The sequence below is a fragment of the Ictalurus punctatus genome, chromosome 20 (assembly GCF_001660625.3).
Source record: "Ictalurus punctatus breed USDA103 chromosome 20, Coco_2.0, whole genome shotgun sequence".
Taxonomy (NCBI): Eukaryota; Metazoa; Chordata; class Actinopteri; order Siluriformes; family Ictaluridae; genus Ictalurus; species Ictalurus punctatus.
This window is the reverse complement of record NC_030435.2, coordinates 4209049-4226967: the sequence shown is the minus strand read 5'-3', so window position 1 is coordinate 4226967 and position 17919 is coordinate 4209049. Positions and strand designations below refer to the sequence as shown.

General features: G+C 38.1%; 3 protein-coding genes across 3 annotated transcripts in view; 1 reads left to right on the top strand and 2 right to left on the bottom strand.

The window, feature by feature from the left end:
* Window positions 1–692: 692 nt before the first annotated feature.
* bud23 (BUD23 rRNA methyltransferase and ribosome maturation factor) lies at window positions 693–7915 on the bottom strand. Its single transcript, NM_001201195.1, is given in 12 exon segments — window positions 693–1036; window positions 2514–2603; window positions 3688–3749; window positions 3858–3903; window positions 4006–4091; window positions 5341–5391; window positions 5476–5572; window positions 5815–5911; window positions 6107–6189; window positions 6457–6552; window positions 6674–6711; window positions 7799–7915. Coding segments are annotated over 12 exon segments (849 nt in total). The 5' UTR covers window positions 7847–7915; the 3' UTR covers window positions 693–981.
* Window positions 7916–9199: 1284 nt separating this feature from the next.
* Window positions 9200–12436, top strand: dnajc30b (DnaJ (Hsp40) homolog, subfamily C, member 30b). The gene has a single exon (XM_047162465.2). It carries the CDS (start codon window positions 9220–9222, stop codon window positions 10030–10032), a length of 813 nt encoding a protein of 270 aa, XP_047018421.1. The 5' UTR covers window positions 9200–9219; the 3' UTR covers window positions 10033–12436.
* A 1059-nt stretch (window positions 12437–13495) lies between these two features.
* LOC108280786 (SH2B adapter protein 2) overlaps window positions 13496–17919 on the bottom strand; it is a 36070-nt gene continuing 31646 nt past the window's right edge. The window contains exon 9 of the mRNA XM_017496195.3: window positions 13496–17315. Within this exon, the coding sequence (XP_017351684.1) occupies window positions 17029–17315 (287 nt within the window). The 3' untranslated portion in view covers window positions 13496–17028. The remainder of the gene's footprint in view (window positions 17316–17919) is intronic.

The following is a 17919-nucleotide window of genomic DNA, read 5'->3' as shown; positions in this document are numbered from 1 at the left end:
TTCATGGGGTGCCAATAATTGTTGCGCACCTATATTTAACAATTTTTTTTTTATTAATTATTTTAAATAAGAAATGATCTGTCTGTCTGTTTTGTCAATCCATCCTTTTAAAAAATAAATAAATACATAAGTAATCCAGATCTTTCAGGGCTTTTGGGTTGTTGTTTTTTTTTAAAGTGCAGATGAAAGCTACATTAAAAGCCAAAACAATATTTTTAAAAAATATAAACCACCATTATGATGCTAATTACCACTATTATAAGTGATATAATGTGTTATAATTTTTGATTAGACTATTGTTTAGTACAGGAGTACGGTATGTGGTTTTAGGAGGCCCTTGTGTTGAGAGCACCCTCTGCTGGAGAACATTAGTAACGCTCTTTAGGCTATTCATTCACTCACTCCTTCATTCATCTTTAGTAATTCCTTATCCTAGATTCCGAGCCTATCCCGGGAATCCTGGGCATGGGCTGGGAATACACCCTAAATGGAACAGCAGTCCATCACAGGACACCATGCACTCACAAACTCTGAGGTGATACTCTAGAGGTCAATTTAGTGTCACCAATGTACCAGGGAGGAAACCCGCATAAGCATGGGGTAAACAGAAACGCGAGCTCAATGTCATTCACTCAAAAATGCTACACAAACTCTGACTGTAGCCATAAACCATTATCACTCATTAAGCATTATGCCTCGATTGAACCTTTTAATAGTCTGGCATCATTATAATACACAAGCAAGGGTGGCTATTTTTATTTAATAACAGCGTTTCGTGCCTTCAAAATGAGTAAGAAATCATTTGCTGTCTAAAACCATATTATAGAGCCATGGTAGTCATTTCTCCCATCCATTTATCCCATCTCCCATCAAAATCCCACACTGCACAAGTCCACAGAGTCGGCCATCTTGTTTAGTCCGTAAAGTCCATCTGAACGGGCAAAGACGAAGCCTGAAGCAGACCATCGGTCACAACCGTCTTCAGAAGCGAGGTCTCCTATTGCGGCCTGTGTATTTCGTGTCTGCCCTCACATCCCTGTAACGAGATCATCAATATTAATAAATGTACAACTCCAATTCTAAAAACGTTGGGACGCTGTGTAAAATGAAAATAAAAACAGAATGCAAAGATTTGCAAATCGCATAAACCCAATATGTCATTCACTACAGAATGTAGAAAACGTATCAAATGTTTAAACTGAGGAAATGTACCATTTTAAGAAAAAAAAAAAAAGGTAATTGTGAATCTGATGGCCGCAACACGCCTCAAAAAAGTCGGGACGGGGGCAACAAAAGGCTGGAGAAGTAAGTGTTAGGAAAAAGAGACAGCTGGAGGTTAATTGGGAACAGGTCAGTAACATGATTGGATATAAAAAGAGTATTTAGAGAGGCAGAGTCTTTCAGAAGTAAAGATGGGCACAGATGGTTCACCAATCTGTGGGAAAATGATTACAAAAGATTCAGAGAATCTGGAGAAATCTCTGTGCACAAGGAACAAGGGTAAAAATCAGTCTCGCATGCGCGTGATCTTCGGGCCCTCAGGCAGCACTGCGTTAAAAACAGGCGTGATTCTGTAATGGAAATCACTGCATGGGCTCAGAAACACCTCCAGAACTCATTGTCTGTGAACACAGTTCGCCGTACCATCCACAAAAGCTGCTTAAATCTCTATCATACAAAGAAGAAGCCATATGTGAACATGATCCAGTAACGCCGCCGTCTTCTCTGGGCCAAAGATCATTTAAACTGGACCGAGGCAAAATGGAAAGCTGTTCTGTGGTCAGACGAACCAAAATTTGAAATTCTTTCTGGAAACCATGGTCGCCGTGTCTTCTAAACTAAAGAGGACTAAAGAGGAGAGGGACCATCCGGCTTGTTATCAGCGCTCGGTTGAAAAGCCTGCATCTCTGATGGTATGGGGGTGCGTTAATGCCTATGGAATGGGCAGTTTGCACATCTGGAAAGTCAGCATCAACGCTGAAAGGTATATACAGGTTTTAGAGCAACATCTGCTTCCATCCAGATCCCATCCCATTGATTGCTCACCCTTTAATGTTAACCGTGCAATAACCCATTGATCACTTTTCTGTAAATAAACGAGTTGTTACTCATCTGTATATATATTCATACATACATTGAGGTGTTCGTAGTGTACATATTAACATTATTATTTTTTTTCACTACTGTTATTCTTGTTTTTCTATTCGTATTGTATATATTTTTAGACATGTTTTCCAATTCAATTCCTATTTAATGTGTATTCTTTACTATAATGTTGTTGTTTTTTTTGTGTGTGTGTGTGTAATTGAGCTGCTGTAACAAGGGAATTTCCCCAGTGTGGGATCAATAAAGTCTTTATCTTATCTTATGTACACAAACACGCATGAAAACACAATGTGCGATATCGAGGTCAGCAAACGTGACCGAGGTCTCGTCCAGACATTGTACGATAAGTCGATAAAGTTATTATCGTGGCAGGCCTAAAATGCGTGGAAGATACCAGAGATACGTACCTTCCCTGCCTTCGCCTCCTCTCTTTCTTCTCCTTGATCCAGTCCTTGCTCTTTTTCAGGGACTTGCCTTTCAAGTTTTTGAAGCGAGATCTTTGGTTCGACAAAAGGACAAACAACATTGAGTGACATGAATTCAACAATTAAAACAAGCAGTGGTGTTTACCAAAATTACTGTGTGGTACAGGAACAGTCTAGGACACTGTTTAATATTTGTGTTAATGTCAGAGGGAGGAAAACCTGTCATGACGAGGCTAGAGTCAGACAGAACTACTGCCCTCTGTCTCTGTTGGTCCACGTCCATTCAGAACAGGACAGAACTGAAACCTGCACTGAGCCATGGACAAGACCTCCGACTAAGGGGTGAGAATTTGTCTACATCCATGTACTAAACCGTGAAACAGTTATCAGGTTAATGCATGCTTATTATGTTCTGTTGATGTTTGATTGATGTATGAGCGTTAGGGTTCATGCATAGTAGTCATTACCTCTTTACACTGCAAGTAATAAAAGTACAGTATAATTTAATACAAAATTAAAAACAAAATAAGTAAACAATTTTTAAAAATATACATATTTCAAACGTATAAATAGTATGCGCATTAGATATATAAAATAATAAATATTAACTAAATTATGTGTACCAAAATTTAAACCAATACAAATTACGTCCATGGAAAAAAGAAAAATAAAATGCAAAAAATTAAAGAATACAATTGATGAAAATCGACGATTTGTTCACGGATACAATTCATCATACTAAAACATAACACTTCATAAATCATTTCGATAGTAATGGGAAATATAAAAAGTGCTTAACTGATTAAATAATTCAGAGAAACTAAGCAAAATCCATTAAAATAATGAAAAACAAAAATTCAGCACTTGGTTTTTTTTTTTGGGTTCAACAAATAATTTTTGTGTTGGTGCATCACTTCATTCGCATTTATGATCTGAAAAACTGCTTAGCTTCGCAGAAATAATTCATACAAATAATTCATTTACGTCTGTGATTTTAACACGCTTTAGTATGAACGGCTTTGCTTTAAAATCCAATGCTAATTTGTATCGGGTTACATTTTTCCTTTTGTGTCAATACCAAGGTCAAGTGTGTTTCTACCCTAGCACTAAACAGCTCATTTACTTTGAACCTACAGAAAGAAAACTACCTTCTTACCTCTGTCCTGTGAACTGCGCTTGATTCGAAACGTTCCTGTCGACAGGCTCCGTCCCTAAACCCTTAAATACAGCAAAACAAAGGTGTCTTAATATTTTAAAGCAAAATCTTTTGCTCAATCGTTTGATTAATTAAGCTACATTAATTAATTAATTAATTAAGCTACATACCTTGGGCAAGACACCAGACACACCAGCGAAGAGGCAGAGGAAGAACCTTCCGGAAGTGCGCACGTGATGATTAGTTTATTAGAAATACACATTGACATGACAGAACAAGTGAGTTTGTAGGGTATGTTGTAAAATGGGGAGCACATACTTTTTGGCTTTGCTGCTGTTGGGGTAGTCGACCACCATGCCTCCGGTGAAGCCTGCCCTCATCGCCTGGGCTGTGATCAGCTCCAGCTGGAAGGAGACGCCAAAGTTAATCCTGCGTTAATAACACGTCCTTGTTCACGTCCTGTCACGGCTACTAGGTTTTCTTTGATTACATTACATATGTCCAGTTCACTCCTTCTAATACTAGGTCAACCGATCGATGTGTTTTGCTGATTAAATGGCACCGATAACCGTTATCGGAACTGTCGTTATCAGCAAAAAATCCACACCAATAGTTTTTCCCGGTTGCGTCCGTTGCAGAAGAGCCCGAGAAGAGTCTGTTGTCCTTATGCAGTACGAGGGCGGCCTCTAGAGGCGAAGGAAAAATTCTCACTGACAAATTTTGTTGTGTTATTTGAAGTGTTTTTTAAAAATAAATTTTGGATTAATATCTACGAATAGTTAGATTCATTCATATATATATATATATATATATATATATATATATATATATATATATATATATATATATATATATATATATATATACACATACACACATATATATATATATATATATATATATATATATATATATATATATATATATATATATATACACATACACACATATATATATATATATATATATATATATATATATATATATATATATATATATATATATATATATACACACATTTATTTCATTAGAAAACATACAGTACATTTTCACCGTACAGACAGTACGGTTTATTTTTGTAATAACATTCTGCAAACTTTTACTTTGAGCGTTAGGTTTGCATTCAGAATCACTTTTAAAATCTATCGGTTGATTAATCGGTTATCGACAGGCTCCGCCCAACTTAGTTATCCGTATCGGTAAAATCCACTATCGTGCGACCTTGATCTCATATGGTATCGTTTCTATAGCAACAACTAATTCACTGGGAGAGGGACATGTACATGTAGATCATTTCTAACATGGTGAAGTTTTCTGTAAGGAGATGTTTGTTTAGCATTTTTGGAAGGAGTCTCCAGTGTCAGCATTGTGTAACAGTCAGAGAAAAAGTGTTCCGATTGTTCAGGATGGAGGGCTTTGCAGTTTCTCGTTTACGTCTTAGAAACTTAACGAGAAAAACAGGGTTTACAGCTGTTATAACGTACGTGAACTAACCCATTTCACTGACATTAAAAATAACTATAAATGGATAAAAAGTACATTGTGTTGTTCTTTGATGTTATCGTTAGTGTGAAATATTTTCCGATAACAGCATGCCCCCCAAGTCTTGATGAAAAAAATTCAAATAAGCTTGATTTAATTTGTAGATGTCACCTGTTCGGAATTTTCCGGATAAATCTGGAAGACGGCACGACCACCTCTTGTCTAAAAATGAATCAAACAGAACAGATATTTCATTCCAAATACAGAACGAATCGCTGTTTCGTGTTAGCTGGAAGAAATTCCTACCAGAGAGGAGTACAGTGTGCTGAAGAAGCTATAGAGTCTCTTGGGAGGACTGTGCGTCTTCTTATCCGCGTTACACAGCCACTGCAGGGCGGAGATACTGTAGATGACAATGATGTCTTTTCAATTATAAAGGGTTTTTGAACACCTTCTATTAACTTTTTTTTTTTGCTTACACTTCAAGGAATGGCTTCAAGTTCAATACTCTAGAATTAGAAAATCTATGTATGAAATAGGTAGAAGTGAACTGGGATATGTTGGAGTCTTTCCTGAGAAAATGTTGTCCTGGATATGTAAAAATAAATAATGATCGTTTTCTTGGAACGTCTGGACATTGTGTACCTGATACAGCCGTCGAAAGTCCCTGGTCTGAAAGGCATTCCTTGCCCCATGTCTCCTAGAACAAGATCTCCGTCCACCTCCCTGTCCAAGGCGACATCTTACAGAAGAAAAGAGCAACCAATCTCTCTTATATTCATGTAATTCAGAAGAACCAAATGAACATTTTTGTTACTACATTGCAGAGCAGACGCTCCACATTAGATGAATCTAAGTCTAATAATAACAACTACCACTACTGCTACTACTGTATGTAATATCGTTACAGTACGTGGATGTGAATACTCGCACTCACTCAACATGGCGTTGCTGATGTCCACACCGACCCAGTAATGGCCTTCTTCTGATAAATAATCTCCACTGAGTCCAGAGCCACAGCTGAAGAGACACAGGAGCATACAAACAGAAGACTGTACCATACACAGCACAATCCAGAACCGTTCACATTCTCTCTGCACTAACCAGTCAAATATCTGTATCGTTCTAGAAAAACCGACCTAGGGGGAAAAAAACTGGCCAAGTAAGGAATAAAATAAATAAATAAAAAGTTGAAATGCTACAAAGTACTGCAAGTGTTTTAGACCCTGTACCTAAACTAATATGTGTTTTTATATGCATTTCACCCCAAACACCATAAATACATACCCTACATCCAGCAAATAGCAAGGCTGATCTTCTGGCAAGTTCAGCAGCTCCACCGCTCTCTCTGACATCTGGGTCTGGATCTCGATCATCCGAGAGCTTTACAGAGCACATTACAGCAAGCGTTTTATCACTGACAACCTTACAGAAACACAAAACTGCTGATCATGACTTCAACATGTCAACCGCTTGCCTTTGTCAGACTGTCTGAGACACTTACTTTTGAGAGTACTTCTTTGCCTCTTCCTCATTGTAGAACTGCGAAATACAATTAAGTAAACTTTAGGCGGGGCAGCATAGAAGAGATTTTACTTTAACTAGGTTTGCATGGTTTGAGTTGTTACAGATTGAGTAGGTTTCAGTTGTTGAGTAGCTTTTTAAAACAAGCGGATTTTAAAGACTTTGAACAGGCAAAACAATGTATTCATCTATAATAAGATATTTCTATTTTTATTTCTAATGAAATCAAAAAGGAAACAAGTCAGAAGCATGCACTGTTTCTGTCTGATGCTTCTAAAGCACAGAAAAATTACACAAAACAATACGTTTTGTCATTTTATTGACATTTAAAAGATATTAGCTAATGCCATGTAAGAGTAGAGAATAAATAAGTAGGAAAGTAAGCAAAGCAGCCTGATATGAAGTAAAGTTAGTTATCGCACTGATGTTATCTGCCTAACGTGTTTTATTCCTCTTATACCACAGCGATTTGCCAACAATGACAATTTTTAAAAAACTTTATTAATGCCATCATATTTTTTTCTTAATAGTTTATTTCCAGATTACATTTAGTGTTGCAGAACGTTCACGAAACACATTAGTTCCTTTAAATCACTTAAATGTGTATAGTGTTTTATTCCTTTATACCACTGCAATTTATTATTATTATTTTTTTAACTATGACATCAAAGTGTTTAATTCATTTATAGTTACATTTAATGTTGTGGAACAGAGGCAAAACAAGTTATTTCCCTTTATCACTTATGTTATGTTATATAGCACCGATAAACAGTAAATTAAGACAACAAAAATTGCACATACTGACTTGACACTGGAGACTCCTTCCGTAAATATTAAATTAATGGTCTCTTTATGGAAAGCCAAGTCACATCTACGATAATATGTTTTCCTTTGTTAAATAACAGCACTTTTTAAAAAAAATAATACATCATTTATTATTACTTTTGATTATGTGGAATGATGTAATTATTCATTTAAACCTGTGATTTGACTTGCATGTGGAACTACTGTCTGATCTACTCTTATAGAACATTAATCAACACCTTCTGACCAATCAAATCATATTATATTATATTATATAAAATTAACATCTCTGAATACTCACCACCTCCGGAGGTGCCATGTGCTCCGGTCTGCGACAACTAGCAGCCATGTTTATGTCTGGGAATTACAATATCAGTCTAAATACAGAAAAATACAAACCAACGCGGTGTTTATTGCTATAGATAACAAAAAAAACAAGGAAGATCACTATATACACATGTATCTACATGGCCAGCCGAGATGACGTCACTTTTAGGCGACGCATCCAAAACTTCTTAAAGAGACAGGCGTTAGAAAATGCTCTGAACTATGTTGGTGAAAAATCAAGTGATTCATTTTTGAGATATCCATTTATTTTATTTTGTTAATCATATACAGTGTGAAAGGTGCAAGGAAAAGGCCAAAGTAAATGGATAAAAACACATGCTTTATCGACTTTTCTTTTTTTTTTTAAATGTTTTTACATGCATCAAAAAGCTCAAAAGAATTTTGGGACATTTTGGGAACATTACATCACATTACCATTAGATAAAATTCTTCAAGATGTGGATCCTTTAAAACAAGTGTTGATGGGGTTGTGCTGTGTCGCCTTGTTGCAGTACAAGGAGTACCAGGAAATTAAATTAAATCATTATATATTCAAGCTTTGCGATATATGTGTGTTTTGTAAAATATGCATAGTTTGCAATATTTGTGTTTTCTTTATATTTAAAAACTTATTGCACGTTAGTTCTTTCGTTCATTTTGAAAAAAAAAGAGATCATTTTGTACAGGGGAGCAGGAGGTAGTGTTTGTATTTAATTTAATGTTGTAATGTATTTATTGGCCTATTCGATCATATTCAATATTAAAAATGAACATATAAACTTCAATAATTAAACCAAAAAAATATATAGATAAAGAATTTAGCTTATTCCACGTGCTTTCTTGTATCATGATCATAATAGCAGACTATTTTGTAATGTATTTGAGATTCAAAGAGTAAATAACTTAAAATAACGAAAATAAATAACGAAAAATACCTTAGACAGACCAAAATAATTTTTCTAGCGTTATTACACATTATTCTCAGAAAAAAATGATTGATTTATGTAAACAAATAAATAAATAGATAAATAAATAAGGATTAGAGAACACTGAAGCGATTTAAATTGAAAAAAGTCAATCATTGAATTGGTTTACAGCTGTTAATGGAAATAGAAAAAGAGTTTAGCGTATAAAACGAAAGAAATATTTACATATTAACCTAGAACATTCAAAAAGTAAATAAATTTAAACAAGCGATTGAAATTTGTGGTAATATTATGATTATTTTATGTTGACCTTACTAGAATTTTTTTAATTATTCTATTTAAAAATATATATATTTTTTATTTTATAATTTTTTAAATTATTAATAACATTTATTATTTTTTTAAACAAAGATAAAATCGTAGTTAGTACTACTTCCGGTCTGGCCGGATGTTGACGTTCCGTTCCGTAATGGCGGAGGTCAGTGGGAAAGTGGGAGCCGGTGTATTCACAATTTGTCCTTTTAAAACAAACCGTGCATTCTCAATAACCAGTCGTTCTCGTGTTGTCGTTTTTGGGGCATTTTTCAGTCTGAGGATATTCGAGAAAAATAATTATAACGCTCATCAGCCCGAAAAGCAGAGCTCCAGGACGTACTGCTCTCTTCTCCTGCACGTGACCGAGAAACCGCCGCGCTGTCCCGCTGCTCTGATCATCACCCGATCTCACAGCTACAACAACAACTCTTCACTTCACACGAGTAAAACCGCGTATTATGACATTCTGCGGGTTTCCCCGAACGCCACGCAGACCCAGATCAAGACAGCGTACTACCGCCAGAGCTTCCGCTACCATCCGGACAGGAACGCGGGCAGCGATGAAGCCGTGCGCCGCTTCTCCGAGATCAGTGAAGCGTACACGGTGCTGGGGAGCGTCAGCCTCAGGAGGAAGTATGATCGCGGTGTCCTGAGCTTGGCGGACGTCCAAAGTGCTGGGAGACCCTCTCGGAAAGACTCGGATCATCATCATCCTCAGCCGCAGAGGCGGCGCTTCCGGTCCGTCCCGGGCGCAGGAGAAAAGCCCATGTTCGACTTCGACGCTTTTTTTCGAGCGCATTACGGAGAGCAGCTGGAGAGAGAGCAGACCCTGCGCCGGTGGAGAGAGCAGAGAGAACAGATACGACAAGAGGACTTCCGGAAATGGAAACTGGAAAAGGGGACTGAGATGGCGGTCGGTGCACTGCTGGTTGGAGGGGTTGTTCTTCTATTCAGTCTGAAATCATAATATTTTCCATTCGCTCACATTTTTAGACATGTAGACTGACCCGTAGGTTTACACCAGGGGTGTCCAATCTTATCCGGAAAGGGCCGGTGTGGGTGAGGTTTTCATTCCGACCAGTCTGGAGCCACACCTGATTCCACCTGTTTAATCAGTTGAACTTGGCTTCCAGTAGACTCAGGTGTGGCTTCTGCTCGGTTGGAATGAAAACCTGCACCCACACCGGCCCTTTCCGGATAAGATTGGACTCCCCTGGTTTACACTCTCAGAAAAAAAGACTGTCACTTAAAAGGTGCAATAGTCTTTATCCCCCCTACTTGTACAAACAACCTGGAAGATATGTACAACATGCAGAATTATAAAGGGTCAACCTGTGGCCTTGAAGTCCACATGAAATCAAAATGGCGGTTTTTAGTACGAATATGTCAGCCTTAACGTTATCCATAAGTGATAAGTGCGCTCCAAAACAATGACAAAATTCGCATTTAGAATATATATATATATATATATATATATATATATATATATATATATATATGCGTATTCAAAATGTACAGTCTCTCGCTACCACCGATACGGATCGACGATTCTGATGACATCATTCTGCACTTCAGAGTCTCATCAGATTTTCTGTCCAATCAAACGCTTTGTAGAATCCGAAGTGTCCCGCCCACAAACGTTATAAATATGACCTCGCCGAAGTTGCCGCTGTTGAGCGAGAGAAATCGTATTCGCAAGCAAATGTGTCTTTGGCTGTTCGAACGCTGGTTCGTTTGCTTTGTCGGTAGAAGATTCTGCGAGGTTCTCTGGAACAGCTGAAGGAGATGGAGGAAAAAACTTCCACAGGTGAATCCAACGCGTCATCGTCGTCGCTCAGGCTCACGTCCATGGAGCTGACTATCGAGTACGGCTTAACTCGGGCTGTGAGGTAAGCTAAAATCTATTGGCCATTTAAAAAGGGGGAGGGGCTACTCGATATGTCCCGCCCTGACTTCCTGTTTCAGCGTAAATGACGTCAACACATCGAAGAACGCTGCACGTTTCGAGGCACTTCACAAGGACTTTAACACAAGTATGTATTGAAAGTGCATTAGTGCTCTAACAGTTAGCTGTTAGAGACCCGCCCATGTTCACGAAGCTCCGCCCCGGATCTACAGTGGTCCCTAGAGTGTCTATACGATGATTGACAGGAGCCACATCCGAACACAAACAAGCCCTTTTGGACCAGAATTCAGTTGTCCAAACGTGTTTTCTCGAGCAACTTTATCCACTTTTGCTAAAGCCATGGCTTCATGTTTTTTTTCGTTTTTTTTCAAATCATGTCTTCCAGGTTATTTGTACAAGCAAAAAAACTATCATTGGACCTTTAAGTGGCTTAAAGACACTTTAATGGGCGGGAATATGGCCGTGGGCTCCAGGATTTTTCAAAAATAAATATTTCAAATGTCGAATTCACCTACTTAACTGTTAGAGGTCTTAGCTTTAAAAAAAAATCTCGTAACCTAATGCACCTTTAAGGACCGTTGTTGGATCTTTAGATTAGATTTTAGAGTTAGAAAGTGCAGGAAACCAACTCTGGTCCTGGATTACCCCACATGTCCTGCACATGTTTTCACTGCTCAAGAATTCAGCTGATAATAAGATAAGATAAGATAATACTTTATTAATCCCCAGATGGAGAAATTAGGGATTAAGCTAATTATCTGAATCAAGCGTGTTGGGAGCGGAGAAAACATGAAAAATGTTGAGGACGGGACGTATTCTGTGACGAACCGGATTGGAAATCTGTGCTTTACACTACATGCACCTCTCCAGGTAAAAGATACGTACTAGAGTCACATCAAATAGTGACTTAATTAAGCTTGGAGCTTGAATGAATAATGTAGTAATATTAATAAATAATAAACAACTCAATCGTGGCATGTCTCACAAAGAACGATGAAACTGGGATGAAACGTCTCACGGGACATCTTTTAGCCTTTTTAAATAATAATAAATTTTGTGTAATGTAATATATCATTTTCTTTGGTTTAGGAAATTCGATACGGTTCCCAAGGTACACGTGTTTTCCCGAGTTCCGCTAGCTTGTCTTTCAATTTCAGTTGATTCAATTCATTTAGAAACTTCCGGATCGTGAACGCAGCCGGATAGATGTTGATTCTGTTTAATGTATGCACCTTACTTGGATCATGTAGAGCTTTAAAATGCACCAAGCGCTGACGTGTTATTTATTTTATCCCTGGAATTTTAGCTCCTGTTTAACGGGCTGATTTGAATATCCTGTCTAACTCCAGCTGTTCACAACTGCATCATTTGCACAATACTCATTTTAGGATACAACAAATGTAACCTCATGACACTTACAGCATGAATACCTCAGGGTGTTGAATAAAAGCCATGGTGTGTTTGATATTGGTGAAACTTGTGTCAAGTTGATCGAATTACATCTCATACACTTTAATCACATGCTTTATCATGGTTTTGCGATCAGTGCTAACGAGTATCGATCACGAGTACCGCTAAAAAGTCTCATTTACCCAACAGACATCACTGCGAAAGACAATTTCGTGCGATTGCAGTTTTGCCAATTCGAGTAGTTTTCCGTGGAAAACGCACAAAAATCTCCGCCAGTTGGATCGCAGATTTTGGAAGGAAAAAAACATTTTTGGCCACAACAATCACACACACACACACACACAAAAAAACCCTCGACGAAATCCTGTATGGACTGAAACTAGTGTGATATATTCACAACAACACACAATATATGCTTCAAATATCATCAGCTATGTAAGCCTGACAGCACAGGATCATGGGTATAACAATTTCTGTGCTATAAGACGAATAAAACATGATGAGGCATGCTGTTATAGGAAAATAATCAACCACAGGGTGGTATAATGCGGACAGATGAAGAAGAAGAAAAAAAAAGCGTTCTTGTCACCGGCTCAACAGAACATCCTGAAGAGTTTTATTCCTCTTACATCATGACATCACAGCCAATAATCACACAATCTTAACTATTAAAGAACGACACGTCATCATTTTGATCCATTTATAGTTCAATTTAATGATGTGGAACATCCGTGACAAGTTTGTTTTATAGCACATTTTTTAAAAATCTGTTTATTATTAGCCTTAGCTTTAATAATAATAATAATAATAATAAAAAGACCTATTAAGTCATGATCATTGAGATTTGTAACAAGTACAGTGTGGTGATCAAATGCATTGGGGTTTCTCAAAGAAGTTACCTTCTATTCCTTTTATTTTGGGCTTCTGCAGTTAATCAAATGCCCCCTAGATGGCGACATGCTGGCATAAAATGAAAGGAGTGGAGGACTCCACTATATTATTATCGGCATGTCCTGTCATATTTTATTCCAGAGAAAGTTTTCAACTGTATAAATCGTTGAATCATGGTAATACGGTGTATAATAAACTGTTAATAAACTGTAATTAGCTAAGCTTACCAATATTTCATCTAATCATGTTTAACCCAGCCCTCCTTGAGCTCCACTGTTTCTCTCTCCCCGCCCCCATCTTTCTTTAAAGAAAACAGAGGCCAAGGTCATTTGTTAACAGGTTTGTTCACTCTGTTTTTATTCACAGAAATATAAAGTAGTATGTCAAGTACATCACTTTGTACAAAATTGCACAAACTCATTCATTAAAACTCAGCCAGACCCCAAAAAAAGTAACAAAGAGAATGAAAACAAGAACCACAACAGAAAACCAGTTATTAACATAAACAAACCAAGATTACACATGGATTTATATATATATATATATATATATATATATATATATATTGTGTGTATAATAGATGGTGAAACTACAGAACTTAAAATTATATTTACAGCAGCTGAGAAATAAATAGGTTTCAAAAATATGATTCAGATTGGCACACGTGGCTCTGTGACTTTCTCTCTCTGTCTGCCTACTTTTAAACCAAAAGAGTGTGTGTGTGTGTGTCTGTGTGTGTGTGTGTGTGTGTGTGTGTGTGTGTGTGTGTGTGTGTGTGTGTGTGGGTCAAATTCCTGAATAATCTTATGGGCCTGTCATTCCTGTCATTTATGTTCTAATCTGTTATTTCTAAAGTAACAGTTCTGTGAGGAGATGTTTATTTCACTTTTTTTTTTTAATTTTGTAAGGAGTCTCCAGCGTCAGAGCTTTAATATACAACGGTCAGAGCTAAACCTGTAAATGTAAGTCTTCGGGTACTGTTATTGGAAAAAGTGAGTGACAGTAACTCTGCTTCACACTGGGCACTGAATCATCACTGATTATTTTCCTATAACAGCACGTCCCATTAGGTTTTATTCCTTTTATATACAGTAGCAATTAGGATGATCCGTTTCAAAGACTCTGGGTATTTTGTGAGGACGAAAAATAATAATAGTGGGGTTTTTTTTGTTTTTTGGGTTTTTTTTACATTATAAATACAATATCGATTAGGCAATGATGATATGAATATCATGATATCAGGACATCAAATCAATCAGTTCTCCAAAAACTACAACTCATTAATGAACTAATTACGTCTGTTATTCCTCTAGCGCTGATATACTGTCCTTACAGAATTACAATCCCTTTGTGCAGGGCGAATAATAGCGAGAACTGTGTATTAGTAGGTTATTATTCTAGCCTTTTACCATATGTACAATGTGAGAGGAGGTTGTAATGGCAAACATAGCATAGGTAGAACATAGGTAGCTCATGTTGGGTTGAAAACTTTCAAAAAAAAAAAAAAATGTGCCAGCATTTGGATTTGCGCACTAAGGAACGTGTTAGTGTTTGTATTCGATATATATCAACGCTACGCCATTTTACAAAACAGAAAGCTTTTTTTTTTTTTTATATTGGGTTAATTACTAACCATTTACTTCTGGAGACTGACCCGCTTCACCCCACGTCAAAGTTGTGGGAAGCTATCTCCGCAAAGCCCAAAGGACAGGATGTCCGGAACATTCTACCAACAGCTTCACAAAAACAAGTGGAGCACTCTGGGGAAATCGATTTCACTGAGCAGCTTTTAACTTCGTAAAAGACCTTTCTTTGAAAAAAGAAAGGTGGGAGCAAGAGGCATCTGCAGGAAACGGATTGCGGGAGACTAACCGCTGGCAGATGTCTCAACACGACAGCTTCCTCTATGGAAAAGGAACGCACTGTATGATATCAACGGCACACTCGCGATGTTGGCCAAAAAAACAAAAAGAAAAAAAAAAAAAAGCAGAATGGAAAGAAAGGCTGAAGTACGTACAGGAAGGGAGCTTCAGGACTTCAGTAGCCAAGTCATCACTTTCACTTTTTAGGATAGAATATAGTGTATAGGGTGTTTCAGAGCCCCTGGTGGAAGATACGACTCCACTGTTTGGGATCCTTGTTTGAAAATCTATCATCTGTCATTCTATATCAGGGTCACAGGGAACCTGGAGCCTATCCCTGGACAGGGTGCCAATCCATCGCAGGATTCATACACCCATTCATACACTAGGGACACTTTCAATCAGCCTACCATGCATGTCTTTGTGGGAAGGAACCTGGAGTACCCGGAGGAAACCCCCGCAGCACGGGGAGAACATGCAAACTCCCACACGGTGGGAATCGAACCCCCGACCCTGGAGGTGTGAGGCGGACATGCTAACCACTAAGCCACCGTACGCCCGTGCGCCATTAAAAGATACAATGCCTTGCACAAGTATTCACACCCCTTGAGCTTTACTACATTTTGTAGTGTTACAAGCTGTAACTGAGATTATAGCTCATGAATCTACATCTACACAGTATTTTAGCTAGATTGATATTTTTTTCTGGACAAATCCGGTTAAATCCATTTCAGTTTCAGGTTAGAACACTACAAAATGTGAAGGGGAAAAAAAAAAATCAAAAGGGGGTTGAATACTTTTGGCTTTACATAAGTATTCAACCCCCTTTTGAGTTTTTCCACATTTTGTGGAACTGTATAGGAAAGGCTGCGTGATAGTGTAAACCAATAGCCATGTTGCCTGAAGATAAGAAAATGAAGAAAATATGCTTTGAGGCCTCTGGTCAGAGATTGGGACTGGGAATTCAGCCAAGAACTCACTTCTACTTTTAGGGATGTTGGGTGTTGATTGAATTTTTCCTCTGTAGGGGGAAAAAAATGACCAAACTCGATCAAAAGATGAATTCCTTAACAAGTCTTTAAAGGGTACTACGCATGTCACAAAAACAGCATGTCACCTTTGCTTTCGAAGATGGTCCATTTTTTAAATTTATTTATATATATTTTTTAAATTGTTTTCCTGTTTTCTTATATACGAAATTGTAAAAAATTACCCGATGAATTTATGATTTTTCCTCACATCTTTGCCTCTATATTGTCCTCAAAATTTGGACACTCACAGGAACTCCAAACAACTTCCTTCTACATTTGGTTATGGCTTTGTTTGTTGTTGTAAAAGTGAAAAAGAAGAAAAACAAAGAATTAACGGTGTGATTTACTTCTTAAGAAGGATTTACAGATGTGTATAGATCCTTGTGAGACTCAAAGACTTCCTTTCTCGAATTCAAAGGCTGTGATGGAAACGACAGGATGTAGGAAGTCTTTGAAAAGTGCTTTAGGACCTCTGATCTTAAAAGATGGCTTTCTAAGCAACAATTCAATTCGCGTAGGGTATTTGGCTGCAAAGAGCAACCAGATGTACTGTTCTTTAAGAAGAAGTATATCCTACTCCTTCTCTACGTGAACAGCCATGTTACCTGAAGAAGCAAGAGACCGTAGAAAATGTCGTGTGTCCTTAAGGTGTGTGTCTGGATCCCAAGGGTTGCTGGGACTCCAACCAACTCGACTTTGCTGTTGAAGACACGTTTGAAAATGTCTCACGTAGGAAATACCGTATTCAGTAAAGACTGGCAACAAATAACGAAACCTACAAGTTGTTTCTTAACGAGCAGCGGTAAACATTATCGTGTTTATTTCCTCCCTGCGTGCTGTTGTTTTCTTGCTCTTGCTGGATTTCAGTAAAAAGAGTACTGATTCTCCACGGCTCTGGTCCTCCGAGTCCCGTCGTTGTCGTTGTACTCCTCTGCGGTGCCAGCGGGGAGTTCCAGCAGTCTTTCAGAGCTGTTGCTCCTGCTCCGGAGACCTCCATGGGCTGTGGGTGAGGAAGAGGAGCTGGAGGAGAGTGGAGTATCATGCACAGGGGTCGCTGGAAGCTGCGAAACTCCAGGAAGATGAAGGCTCGGCTGAGCCGCCTCGCTCCGGCAGCTGGGTTCCCGTGAAGGAGTAGCGACGTTGGGAACATCTGCAATGAAAACATGATTAGACGTTCACGAGCTTGTTCCAGGTCTCTAGCCAGGCATCAGTTATGACGTATATGTTGTTCTTCTAATATATATGGCATATTTTTAGTATAGCCACTTTTCATGGGTCCTTGATCCAAGACCCTATTTATCGACCCATGTCTAAGTATGATGATGTCATGGTAAACGCTTATGCTGCCCTTAGGTATAGCTGAGGAGTGCAAAAGTACAGTACGTCTTAGACATTTCAGTAACTATTAAAAATCCATGAATGTCTTCATGAAAAGTCCTATAAAGTGTTCATCATGAATAGAGCAAAAAAAAATAAAAAATGCCAAAAGTTTAACCACAAATGCCCTCATCCATTATGCAGTAACGATGCCCGTAAATGTGTGGTGTGTGTGTGTGGAAAATATGAGTCCACACAAACACACTCCTTTTAATCAGACCAGCCTATTAACGGCGCCTTTTACAAACAGCATGAGCACACACGTCTGAATGTTTGTTTGTGTGTGTGTGTGACGGAGCATGTTAAGACCCGCAGAAGAACAGAGGGGCTCTGTGCCGCCTCAGAGCCCAATGGAGGGCATTCATCTGCTTCGACCA

Bases quoted from the DNA above. Each gene is read 5' to 3' on its own strand.
- dnajc30b (XM_047162465.2), top strand. From the start codon at position 9,220: ATGGCGGAGGTCAGTGGGAAAGTGGGAGCCGGTGTATTCACAATTTGT.